The sequence below is a fragment of the Toxorhynchites rutilus genome, chromosome 3, assembly GCF_029784135.1.
Source record: "Toxorhynchites rutilus septentrionalis strain SRP chromosome 3, ASM2978413v1, whole genome shotgun sequence".
In the NCBI taxonomy this organism is placed as follows: Eukaryota; Metazoa; Arthropoda; class Insecta; order Diptera; family Culicidae; genus Toxorhynchites; species Toxorhynchites rutilus.
Genome location: NC_073746.1, coordinates 230862270 through 230876602, shown reverse-complemented (window position 1 = coordinate 230876602; position 14333 = coordinate 230862270). Strand labels below are relative to the sequence as shown.

General features: G+C 40.7%; 1 protein-coding gene across 3 annotated transcripts in view; it reads left to right on the top strand.

Annotated features, from left to right (window-relative positions):
• The window catches only part of LOC129775161 (D(2) dopamine receptor), a 147083-nt gene that overhangs the window by 36173 nt on the left and 96577 nt on the right, over positions 1–14333 (top strand). For all 3 annotated transcript variants that reach the window (XM_055779532.1, XM_055779531.1, XM_055779530.1), the window contains one exon: positions 13627–14024. In XM_055779532.1, the coding sequence (XP_055635507.1) occupies positions 13696–14024 (329 nt within the window). In that variant the 5' untranslated portion in view covers positions 13627–13695. The remainder of the gene's footprint in view (positions 1–13626; positions 14025–14333) is intronic.

The following is a 14333-nucleotide window of genomic DNA, read 5'->3' as shown; positions in this document are numbered from 1 at the left end:
TTAAGCCAAATAACACGCCTTGAATGTATTCCGAGGGGCAAGCTCTAGAATACGTGTGACCACAGTGCAAGTCGAATGAAATTTCTTTGACGAAAAAATTCCCCGGCCAGAACGGGAATCGAACCCGAACACTCGGCATGATAATGTGAGACACTAACCACTCGGCCACGGGTGCACCAATGGTTATACAGGGTTTTCCATTTCGGGCTTCCGAAAGTATACAGCCCTGCGCTGACAACCGTTTGACATAGCTGTCAACCAAATCGTCATATCGTTAGTTGAATGTCTGCCATTTTACAATATGGATCGTTTTAGCATCGCACAACGTGTTAATTTTGTTAAATTATACTATAAAAATGATGAAAAACCGGCAAATGTTTTTCGAGCATTACGGACGGATTTTGGTCGTCATAGACGGCCTACAGAGCACACAATCGCTAATGTAATGCGTAAATTCGAACAAACTGGATCCGTATCGGATATTGTGAAACCTGTGCATCATCGTAATGTGCGTTCGGCCAAAAATATTGCTGCTGTTGCTGCCAGTGTGGAGGATGACCCGAATGTTTCGATTCTACGGCGTGATCAGCAATTGGGCTTGTCAAACACATCATTGTGGCGAATTTTGCATTTGGACTTGCACCTACATCCATATAAAGTCCAACTGGTACAAAAATTAGAGCGTGGTGACCATGGAATGCGTTGGGCATACGTCGATTGGATGAACGAACAACAGCAGAAAAATGCTGAATTTTCGCATCAAATTTTCTTCAGCGATGAGGCACATTTCGAGCTCGGTGGCTATGTGAACGCCCAAAATTTCCGTATATGGGGATCAGAAAATCCACACGTGATTGTTGAGAGGCCATTGCATCCGCCAAAAGTCACTGTTTGGTGCGCATTATGGTCTGGTGGAGTCATCGGGCCGTATTTCTTTGAAAATGAGGACGGCGAGACGGTAACTGTGAATGGTGAGCGCTATGGCCGCATGTTAACCGATTTTTTTTGCCACAAACTGAAGATATGGATACGGATGACATGTGGTTTCAGCAGGACGACGCCACGTGCCACACAACACGACCGAACATGGCCATATTGCGAACGAAATTTGAGGGACGCATAATTTCGCGTTTTGGTGATGCCAATTGGCCGTCCAGATCATGCGATTTGAACCCGCTAGATTTTTTTTGTGGGGTTATGCGAAAGACCGTGTCTATGCCAACTCTCCGCAAACTCTTGAACATTTGAAAGACAACATTCGTGAAGTTATTACCGAGATACCGCCCCATATGTGCCGAAAAGTCATCGAAAATTACCTGTTCCGGATCAAGGTGTGCGAGGAAGCTCTAGGTGGACATTTGAATGATGTTGTATTTCACACATAATAGCATAAACCAAACTTTAATTTGAAATAAAAGTTTCATCGAAATTCGAATTCTAAGTGTGTTTTATTTCAATTTACATTCGGAATTTTAAGTTGGAAAACTGAAGAAAGCCATGTTTCACAGAGAGAAAATACATCACAGTTAGAACTATGAACTAAAAATTTAAATTGATCTAGTTTAGGGATGATGCTTCTGCAATTCCACTGTATTACAGTGGTCAAATCCTTGACCTCTTGCACTGAATCAGGCATCAAGGGAAATAAACGCGGTCAAAAAACCACATTTTTCTTTCAAAAATGTTCTCACAATCGGAAGCAAACATAATACTATGCTTTTAAGAGGGTCGTTTATATTTAAAGCATTTCGCCAGGTCAGAAAGTGCAAGCAAGCCAGATTGTGGCTGTTGCCTCGACCGCGAAAAAGGAACAGACGTGTTGGGTGCTACTCCGGGAAGTGCTGAGGACCCCTGGTGCGTAGAAGAACCGCTTAAACCAGGAGGTACTTGCTTCGGTCTATTCTCAGCACGTTTAATTCGAGTTTTCATTCCAACTTAGGAAGTTTCGGTCGTCTTTCTGGGGAGTGATGGAAAAGAAGTAATTTTTCTTTTCCTGATGGCACCCTTCGATGTACCGGAACTTCTTGCATTGGGAGCGTCAGCAACAGGCTCGTCGTTCTGCAGAATGGAGTAGGGATTGTCCTGAGTCGTTGGAACGGAACTCTTAAGCATTTCTGCATAAGTCCGCTTGGAACGTTCCTTTAAGGAACGCTTGATTTTTCCCCCTCGTTGTTTGTACACCGGGCATTGAATAAGATCATGAGGAGTCCCGCCGCAATGAAGACACTTGTGCTCTTTCGCGCAAGGATTCTCATCATGGCTCTCTCCACAATCTGCGCAACGTTTTTTATTGCAACAAAATGCGGCCGTGTGACCGAGTTGCATGCATTTGTTGCATTTCATTACCCGGGGTACAAACAACCGAACTGGTAAACGAAGTGCACCTATTGCAACGTAGTTTGGAAGGGCGGAACCCTCAAATGTCACACGAAAAGAGTTTGTCCGATTGAGAACTCTTTTGTCATTTTTAAGTGACACAGATTTCAGTGGATCGCATGCAAGAATCTTCACACCTTTAACACTTTGACGTCCACACGGTTCGTAAAAAAATATGCGCATGGCGCCGACAGCGCTAACTCGGATTACTTGGCTTGTCGCCGCCCGTTCTTGACATTATCGGGAAATTAGAAATTGAAATAGAAATAGATCTAGATCTAGATCTAGAAATAGAAATCTAATCTTATCGTGAGTTTTCGTAAGTTCTCAACCCTATTCCCCTAATTTCACGAAATTTCGAAGATTTACATACGTAAATATTACAAACATGTCCGTATTCCCCCCACTATATGTCAATGCGGATAATCATCGAATAAATGTTCTACTTTTCGGTCTGTTTTAATTTTATTAAAAACATTGAAAACCCTTCGATCGATTATTTCGAAAAACAGTACATTGAAATGCACGAAACTGCATTTAAGTTTGGAAAAACACGAGTTTCGAAAGATATAATAAAAGTTCTTCTTAATATGTCCGTTTTTCCCCACCTTCCCTACTTATAAAAACATTAAAATTGATAGTCTGTGTATGTTATTGCTACTTAAACCAAACCCCAACAGAATGCAAATGTCCTGCTGGAGACGACAACTCGTAATATGTCTGGCCCAATCCGAGTAATCTCGGTAACATCGGAAAAATTCTGTGTCAATTCTTTTGAGATGCGAATGAGAGGTTCGGATTTTCGTCTAAAGTATACGATAAATGGGCCTTGGGTCTTTTAGACGACAATCCTGCTTTTCGTCAGTTTCCTCATCTTCGGAGCTTTCTATTTCGTATACAGAATTTTCTCCCTCTAGTTCTGTTTCATCCTCCTGCTCTTCAGGAGGAGGTTCATTATTATGGGGGATCCTCCCCGCCCTCTGCCATATTAATAAAAAGAAGTAGTAGAAGAAGTAGACAACTGTTTGATATGAACAGAATATAATAATTTGGAAAATATAAATTAGTAAAAGAAATTATATTTCTATATTAGTTATTGTTGAAAATTTTATTTATTTCAATTTTTGTTATTATGTGTAATTTGAAAATGAAAAAAGTTCCAAAAAAAGTTCAACGGTGATGTATGAAAATGAACACCCCTAATGCCAACGCTTGCCGATTTGGTAAACACAAGTTTAAACAATGGTGTAAATCGTGCACAGAAGCTATACAGAATGATGGAAGAAGTAAGAGGAAAATAAACTTTTACTTGCCGCTGCTGTGTAGCGTGTGTGATGATGTGACTTGATGCTGGATTGTCTCGATAGCGCACCACTTTTTATGAGCTTTACTTCGCTCGAAGCGCACCAGATGAAAGAAAAACACTAGAAACGGATGTAAAAAAACACCTGTATCGGATCAAATATAGTTCGACCGATTTGCTTGCGAGTTGTCGAAGCAATACGGACGTTAATGATGCTGAAGTTAAAGAACTGGCTTCGCATGCTCAATCTGCACATTCTTTCTGTAACCAATTTTAAAGTATACTGATTTTTTGTAAACAAAATACAATACGCTTGTGCACAGTTTGTGAACTCTACAACAGTTCATGTTGCAAAAGTTTCATCTCTCCTACACGAAAAACTTTTATTTTCGAATGAAGTACTAGTAGCAGCTGAATACTACTGAAATTATTGAGAGAGTGCAGTATTCATTCAAACTCTTGTGATCATCCTTTCTTTTTAACATTTCAGATTTTTTTTTACGCTTTCTGCCGTACTGTTTTCTACAGCTCCTCTGACCCAGCTTAGTAACCAAACGGACGCACCTTTTTCCATAGATATGCCTTGAGCTTACCGAGTAGTTTGAAAGGTTTGGCAATGACAGCTAATTTTGCAGCACATCTTGACTCGCGAATCATATCCTTGCCTGAAACCGATGTCGTAAACGGCTGAGAGATTATGTTGAATGTTTATATAAACATATCCAGTTAAAATCATGCATTGGGTGCACAAAAAAGTAGTTGTTGAACTGAAACCGAGCTATAAGAGTACCGCGTTATAGGAGGGTTGACTGTATATGTGTGACCATTGTATTTAGCGAATGAATATACAAAAGACAAACATTTGTATTTTGTTTTTGCTCGTATGAAACTAACGACGAATATATCGACTAATAATGTATGAATCCGTTCAATCCGGTGACAAAAGGGTGACTAAAATTGAATAGAAATATTCCGGTAATGATGTTATGCATTATATTCAATGAACATTCCACGTCACTAATATTAATTTATACATTCCATTGAACAATATTCTAAAATAGTAAAAAAGTAACATGTCCAAAAAAGTTACTCCTATGCTTGCGTCGGTGTGTCAGACCGAGGGTGGTAAAAAGTGACACATGTCCCCTTCGTACCAAAATATGCGAAACGCTTAACAATGACGAACGACGAATAACGAAGCTAGAGAGAATCGCAAAGTTGTAGTGTTGATGTTCTCTGAGAAATAAACGAATTATTGATTTCTCGGTCTCACAGACCTATGCGCGAGTAAGGAGTGTTAGACATGTGCATGACAGAGTAATAATATGAAGGCATCACATGATTGCGTTTGTTACAAAGATGTAATTTTGGCTTTGTGTTTCAGTAGACTTACAATGTCGAAGCTTCGAGCAATGAGATTATGAATGGTTTCAAGAAAGTTTTTATCAATAATTGCATAACACAAACAAAAAACTATACATTTTACATAAGTGTTTGCTGGAGTCGTTATACTTTTCTATGATTATTTTTGTGAGTCGCCTCTTCAATCAGAATAGACATTGCAAAAAAGAAACATGTCATATGTGCTTCTCGATTCAGTCTCGAAAACCAGTTGACTAATTAACATATTTGATACTCACCTAGTTGCAAACCTAGAACTATTCTCTACAATTTTGTTTTGCAATATTAAATGTAACTTATTCAATCAATGGGGTTATCTTGGATTTCACAGACCTAACAATTATCCCCATTGAAGATTAGAACGCATTTATCGCATCAATGTGAACACCTTTAGAGGACATCCTGCAGCGATGGATCCAGATAGCATTGTAGCGGATCTAATTTCAGAACAGCATACCGCACTGCCTATTCCGACGGCAGAAACCGACACCACAGTAGCTAAACAAGTCTGCAGCTGAATTTGCGGGTTTTCGTAATGGTCGGGTGGAACGATTCCAAGCGTAAGCAGGGAATGATTGGAGGCCAGCCGGAACCGATTGCCCTCACTAATGTAAGACGATACCGCATTTGCGGGTTGCTCTAGCAAATAATTTGCGGTAATGTTAGCATTTTGTATCACATTATTTTACACATGTCCTGCTTTCGTTCTCTTCAGCGTTGCGAGTGACTGATGATTATGCAACGAGACGACAATTGTCATTCTGCGAATGCTTGCGGGTTAGCGCGATAGTAGAGAAGTGGTTTCGTTTGTTTGCCAGCTTCTTGGAAGAGATATGATTTTCACACCCAAATTATACTGGAAACTGTCATCGAATTTCTCTGGAAGTAGTTGAAGTTGTTTTGCTGATTTGGTGAATTCAGAAGCTGCTCTTGGTGATATTCTAGCAGATGTTCATTCTTAACAATAAATAACGAGCAAGGATTCCATTGCATACTGCCTTATGTAATTCTTACAGTATATGAATACACTGGAACGCTGGTTAGTGGATCCCTGGGAATAATAGAGGAAGGGTGGTGAGGACAGACACCCTAAGTAAAAGTTGATTTTTTTTCGCGAATTTCACAAAAAATATATAGCTATATCACCACAAATTGATAGTCTAGGTTTCTTTATAAAAAAAAATTAGTCTTTGAGGAAGAAATTTGAAAAATGAATGTGTCCGGCATCTTTGAAAAAATAAGATTGAGTTGAGAGGGACACTTGGCGGGAAAAATGGGCGCCTTGGGTGGGAAAGTTGGACACTAACTGAAAATTCAAGTTTATGTACTGGATAAGTTTCGGAGGTCTTCATATATGCTTTAAGAATGATCTAACAAAAAGGCTAGACTAAAACCACCTAGAAGGGCTTCCAATTTTTCTCATTTTTTCATGTCTAAAATATTAGGCTGTCAAAAAAGTCCTGCGGTATTTTTTTTTGAATTTTCATTTGTTCATAAAATTAGTTACAATCATCTGTTTTAAGTCAAATATGCGCCGTTTTGTTCGATGACTTGTTCCCAACGAGATGCCAACTTCATAATACCCCTGTTATAGAAGCTCGCTTCCTTATTGGCAAAAAACTCGGATAGCAAATTTTCACAGGCCTCTTTTGTGGCTAACTTCTGACTACCTAGCTCGTTCGCCATGGACAAAAACAGGTGGTAGTCACTTGGTGCAAGGTCCGGACTATACGGCGGACGCAAAAGAACCTCCCATCCGAGCTCCCGGAGGTTCTGGCGCGTCACCTAAGAAGTGTGTGGCCTGGCGTTGTCCTGATGGAAGACAATGCGGCCTCTGTTTACCAAAGATGGCCTCTTCTTTATGAGTGCTACCTTTAAGCGGTCCAGTTGTTGGCAGTACAGGTCCGAATTGAGCGTTTGACCATAGGGAAGCAGCTCATAATAGATTATTCCTTGACAATCCCACCAAACACACAGCAAGCCCTCATTAACCTTCCTGGCCGTTAATGAGGGCTTGGCCACCGTCTGAGCCGCTTCAGCGGGCTTCGACCACGACCGTTTGCGCTTCACGTTGTCGTAAGTGACCCACTTTTCATCGCCAGTCACCATCCGCTTCAGAAACGGGTCGATTTTGTTGCGATTCAGCAGCGATTCACATGCGTCGATACGGTCAAAGATGTTTTTTGCGTCAAAGTGTGTGGCATCGAGCTTCTTTGTGAATCCAAGCTTCTTCAAATGGTTAATAACGGTTTGATGACATATCCCCAGCTACGGCTGCTACTATGCCGGTCTTTCTCGGCTAATTCAGCGATTTTGTCGCAATTTTCGACGACAGGCCTTCCGGAGCGTGGCGCATCTTCGACGACCTCTACACCTTTCCAACAAGCTATAGTATGACTCGATACAATGAATACAACTAGAACTACGCGCTTACAACGACACCTCGCGGAAATACCGCAGGACTTTTTTGACAGCCTAATAGATTCCGACATTCGGAATAACCAATTCGGATTACGTTTTAAAAACCGGTCTGCTGATTCGTCCATGATATGTGGTTGCACTTGCAAGCGTTGTTAGTGGGCATCTGTTGATAAAAGGAGGAGATAATCAAATTGTTTTCAAAACTAAATGTTTGTTCTTTGTCGGTGGAGTTCCGCCTTACCCGACCTGATTAGTATTTTATTTTCGTTAATATTTTTGGAGGAAAAATTAGAAAACCTCCGCTGATTCGATCAACTGGAAGAGAAGTGTTGGTAAAACATTCACGTAACGAAAAATACCCCACAAAATTACTCGATAACAATGAGAACCTTGTTTTCTGCAGACGAAAACTTACATCGAGCTGCTTTTTGTAGATTACTGTTTTTATTTACAATTTTAACAGAAAGCCAGCTAGGTGTACACCGTAAGTGTCAAAGGTATTGATACACTATATTGCAAGTTTGTACATCAATAAAATTTAGAATAAAAATGTAATTTATCAATTATAAAGGGTTGTCCGTCCTTCCCGACTTTCCCCTATTATGAACATTTTTGTGTACAGCAATTTTTAATGTGAGGCATCAACTTTCTGCCTGAGTGAAACATTGATGTCGAATAAATAATCCTCTTATGCGATTTATAAATTCTCTAGGAGTGTGGGAGAAAAATGTCTGATGAACTGAAAAATGAACAAAGATTATGAAGCTTTCTATCGATCGAACGCAATTCTGCAATTTTTTTTCGTAACATGTTCATCTTCTAAAATTTCTTCCTGTTGAGCTTAGTTTTACGTTTAAATAGATTACTGTTTGTGATTACTGCCTCAAAAGTCTAAGTAATACTATAGTCACTCGAAGTGCTTCTTGTGCACAACACGATCGCCATTATGATCCATGATCTTACAGTTAGTGCTCATCTTCCGAGCCGTGCAGACGGATTTTCTTTAGCGCATGTTTTCGGAAGTCGTTCACGGGCTATTCTAGTTTTTTTTCCTCGTATTTGAGTTTGGATATCGCGATATACAGTCGTTCGCGTCTTGCTTGCGGTGGATGAGAAGCAAAGTGCGATGTTTCGTCGTAAAAATACATTTCGCATTGATTATGCGGCCATCCCAAAGAAACCATCTTTCGTCGACGTACACGGATTCATCAAGAACAAATTGGGCTTAAAGCCTGAAGAATTGGAAAGGGTCCATTGTAGCAAACACAACGGATGTGTTTTTGTCACGACTATCGACCTCTCAATAGCACTGAAAGTTGTAGAAGAACATGATAATAAGCACGTGATATCTGTAGATGATCAGATGACTATAGATGACTATATCTACGAATCACGATGGTCGATGGTACAGTGGAGGTAAAGTTGTTCGACCTTTCAATAGACGTCACTGATAAACACATAATCGATTTCTTAAACGACTTTGGTGAGGTCGTTTCTATCCATGAAGAACTGTGGGACAGTCGTTATCCGTTAGCTGGATTACCGTCAGGAGTGCGAGTCGCGAAAATGATAATTAAAAAAAAATATCCCATCTCTCATCTCCATTGATGGAGAAGCGACGATTGTAGCATACCATGGACAGAAGCAAACCTGTCGACACTGTGGGGAATTTATACACAATGGTATTACGTGCATAGGGAATAAGAAGTTGTTAGTACAAAAATTGTCGGCGGATCAACATTCGTACGCGAGTGTAGCTCGAAGCGCAGCAAAACAGAACGTTTCACGGCCGAAAATAATGACTCACAAAGCATCTGTGAGCTCAAAACAAGCGGCAACAAAACAAACAAATATCTCCACATCAAAACCAGCGGAACAGCAGAACAGCAGAATAATAGCTGACGTACATAGGGTACAAAGTCCACCAATACCGCCACCACCTTCAGCAGACGCTTCAAAACGAGATGAAGGGGTGAATGCCCCGAGACAACTCTCTAGTGTTGACAAGTCTCGTAAAATAGCAACAACAACAGAGAGTGCTGAAGAACACGATACCGATGGGTCGTCGACCTCTTTGAGAAGCGGAAAAATGAGAGAACGCCAGCAGGGCAAAAAAATGCGTCAAGACGATAGCGATGACTCGCATCTTGGAGAAAGTAAATCATGACTCAGTACACGAACTATAACCTCGCCACAATAAACATTAACACCATCACGAACGCGACGAAGTTGGATGCTCTCAAAAACTTCGTTCGAATGCTCGATTTAGATATCGTTTTTCTGCAAGAGGTAGAAAACGAGAATCTAAGTCTACCCGGCTACAATATCATATGCAATGTAGATCAAACCAGAAGAGGTACAGCGATTGCTCTCAAGGACCATATCGTTTTCTCTCACGTAGGGAAGAGCCTTGATGGACGAATAATCACATTGAGAGTTCATAATACTACTCTCTGTAACATATATGCCCCATCAGGCACCGCCCTGCGCTCGGACAGAGAGTATTTCTACAATAATGCCGTCGCATACCATCTTCGTCATCACACCGAACACATCATACTGGCCGGTGATTTCAATTGTGTCTTACGACCATGTGATACTACTGGTCAAAATGCGAGTCCGGCTCTCCGAGCAACGGTACAACAACTACAACTACGTGATGCATGGGAGAACCTGCATCCGAACACTCCCGGGTATACATATCTTACTCACAATTCGTCATCTAGATTAGATCGTGTATACGTTAGCCGGGTACTACGAGAAATGCTAAGATCCGCAGAAACACATGTTTGTTCCTTCAGTGACCATAAAGCTCTATTGGTGCGGTTATGCTTGCCTCATCTTGGCGAAGAACATGGTCGAGGATACTGGTATCTTCGTCCGCATTTACTTACAGACGAGAACATTGCTGAATTTAGCATAAAATGGCAGTATTGGACTTTTCAAAGAAGACACTACACCTCATGGATGCAGTGGTGGCTTTCATATGCTAAAACGAAGATCGCAACATTTTTTCGGTGGAAGTCCAAACAGGCATACGACTGTTTTCATCAAGAACAGCAACGTTGCTACAACTTGCTACGACAAGCCTACGATGGCTACTGGCAAAACCCTGACATGCTAATGACTATCAACCGAATTAAAAAAGAGATGCTTGCACACCAACGTAGATTTACACAAATGTTTTTGCGAATAAACGAGACTCACATCGCCGGAGAGCCGATAACCACATTCCAATTAGGAGAAAGAAGAAGAAGAAAAACTGCGATCACCAAGCTACGTGACGAGAGAAACGAACTCATACATAATTCCGAAGAAATACGGACCCATCTGATTCGATACTTTGAGCATTTGTATGCCGAGAGCGATGTCATGGAGAACGATACGTTTGAATGCGAGCGAATCATTCCAGAATATGACGAAGCGAATGGGATCGTCATGCATGAAATTAACACAACCGAAATATTTACGGCAAGAACGTCGAAAAAATCTCCTGGTCCGGACGGATTACCAAAGGAGTTTTACCTTCGCACTTTCGATGTGATCCATAAAGAGATGAATCTGATTCTGAACGAGGCGCTCGCTGGAAATTTCCCCTCCGAATTCGTCAACGGTGTAATTGTGCTGGTTAAGAAAAAACATGCAGACGAGTCAGTTCGATCATACAGACCGATTTCGCTGCTGAATTACGACTACAAAATTCTTTCTCGTATTCTAAAAGCTCGGATAGAAAGAGTGATGAGTGACAACGGAGTTCTCAGTGAGAGCCAAAAATGTGCAAACGCAAATCGGAATATCTTCCAAGCGGTGTTTGCGTTGAAAGACCGTATAGCTCGAATGAAAGTAAACAAACAGCAAGGTAAACTCATTTCCTTCGATCTCGACCACGCATTCGATCGTGTGGATCGACAATTTCTCTATCACACCATGTGCTCGCTCGGCTTCAACCCGAGGCTGGTCAACTTGCTCTCTCGTATTGGTTGTTTGGCATCATCGCGTTTGTTGATAAACGGACACCTATCTGAAGCTTTTCCTATCCAGCGATCGGTTCGGCAAGGAGACCCGCTATCCATGCACCTATTCGTACTCTATTTACACCCGTTGGTGACTAAACTAGAACGGGTGTGCGAGAATGACATCGTTGTCGCTTATGCTGATGATATCAGTCTCATCGCAACATCAGTGAGCAAAATCGAACGTATAAGAGAACTGTTCATGCAATATGAACAAGTCTCCGGCGCAAGACTGAATTGGGCGAAAACAAAAGCCATTGATATAGGTGTCATGGTACGAAATGCAATGACAATCCCATGGCTGCAAACGGTAGATACATTAAAGATTTTAGGTATTACCTATGCGAATTCTATTCGTCGCATGATAACAGTCAACTGGGATGAAGTAGTGAGCAAATTTTCACAACAAATATGGCTCCATTCAATGCGCTCACTAACCTTGCATCAGAAAGCAACACTTCTCAACACATTCATCACTTCCAAAATCTGGTATCTTTCGTCCATTTTATCGCCAAATGGAGTACATATAGCAAGAATCACATCAAAAATGGGTACGTTCATATGGAATAGAATTCCAGAGCGTATTCCCATGCAGCAACTTGCCCGTAATCGTGAGAATGGAGGATTAAGATTGCAACTACCGGCGTTAAAGTGTAAAGCGTTATTGATTAGTCGTCATCTCAAGGAGATCGAAGTCATTCCCTTCTACAAATCATATCTTTTTCCGAACATACAAATTCCACCAACAGAGCTTCCTTGCCTGAGGATTATTTCGCAAATGATTCCTACACTTCCCGCTCATTTAGTTCGAAACCCATCCTCCGATCAAATTCATCGGCTTGCTATCGAGGCAACAGATCCACCAAAAGTGGCGGCGAATTCGCCATCTGCGAACTGGCGAAAAATATGGAGAAATATATCCTCGTGTGCACTAACGTCAACACAGCGCGGAGAGTTATTCATGTTCGTGAATGAGAAAACACCACATCGACGACTTTCATATATTATAAGACGGGCGGACGATGGAATCTGTACACATTGCAACGGAACAACAGAAACACTGCAGCACAAGTTCAGCGAATGTCAACGAGTAGCAGCGACGTGGACACTGATGCAGCAAAAAACATGTGAAATATCCAATGGTTGGCGAACGCTGGAGTTTAATGAATTCTTGAGACCTGTTCTTAATCACATGCAAACAACACAGAGAATCAATGTTTTGAAATTACTGGTTACTTATATTAGAATTATAAACGACACTGAGGGCGCAATAGATTTATCAGCTCTCCAAAATGAATTAAATGGTGAAAATTAAAAAAATGGAATACTTGTAAATAAATTGACAATAAATTGACATTACAAAAAAAAAAAAAAAAAAAAATCCATCAGAGAAAGTTATTCAGATTAGTCTGCATGAGAGTAAACCAGCAAAATAACATGGAACCGACCATACCGAAGAAGATATTGATGCTGTGAGAATAATGATTGCCGCAAACTCCAATGCGTCTGTTTCACCCCGTTCGTAAGAATCAGGCTTGTGTAGGATGACGATGTACGGGATGTATGCACTAAACGTCAGCTCAGAATCAAGAATGAAACTAAATGTTCACAACGATGTCTAAATGAAATACTGCGTAGTTCATTCTGTGTTCACTTTTGCCATACAGATATTTAGTCAGATGTATTTGAACAACTTGCTTTAAAATGTGAAACCACAAATAAAAGCAACATGGAACGGAAAGACAACGTAGAGAGGAAGCCGGTAATTGAAATCTAGTATCGCAAGCATCGCAACATTTGGTAATCCGATAGGTGTGTAATGGAAGAATCTATGTGCAACGGCGAGAACCAAAACTGCACATGCTTCAGTGCTTCCAGTTGCTCATATGTATATTTGTCGAACGAATGAAATGGGGCAAAAACTATCGTTTAAATTGCATACGAGATAACAAGTTTTGGGGCGCAATTTAGCGACATAAAATGTCCAAACAAGATGTTTTTTGTTTTGCGAAAAAAAAAGTCACGTTCCATTAACGGTTTGATCGCTGAGAAAAACATCATTCTAAATAGAAACGTTTTTTAACTCTTTCGTTATCTGCTCTGTAATTTCAGAACAACCTAAAATGGCTCGTATATATCCGTCAGCCGCTATTTGAAACAACGTGAATAGGAAAAAAAATCATGGAGCTCGACCAATCCTGGCCAGATTGGTGCTCGAGTGACTATTGGCCAGCATTACGCTACCTGGTATCCTGTGCCAACTACAATAACACCTGGTCCTCGTACTGGGGACCGGATATCGTTTGTGATTATAATGCAATCCCTGGTCAATCGGCCACAAACATTTGGCCTCCCGGGGAGCAATCTGCACCGACAACGCGAGCTTCGCTGAAAAACGCTCAATTAAAATCAACACCAGTGGATTACGATTCCCCTCTCAAAACCGCGGTGCAGTGCTATCAAAACTTCAAATGCATTCTGAAAGCAGTAACACCAAGCGGCGGAACCCAGTGAGTATCTATTTTTGATTTAATTTTTTTCTATTTTTTTTTTTTTTATTTGATAATAAGATTTTTTGAATAAGGAGGAAACAAAACTTTGCAGATAGTAGTATTTCTTAACACTTTCCTTTCCGATGAGTTTTAATCACAGACACAAATTTACCAGAATATACTTGGGGCGAGTATTAGATATAACTGTGTTTCATTATTTGTGTTCGAAAGCAATTTATGCTAGAAGATTTCAAATTAATCAATTGGAGATAAATACCTGTGAAACGAAAAAAATATTGTTACGTTTATTATGACCGAAACAATCTA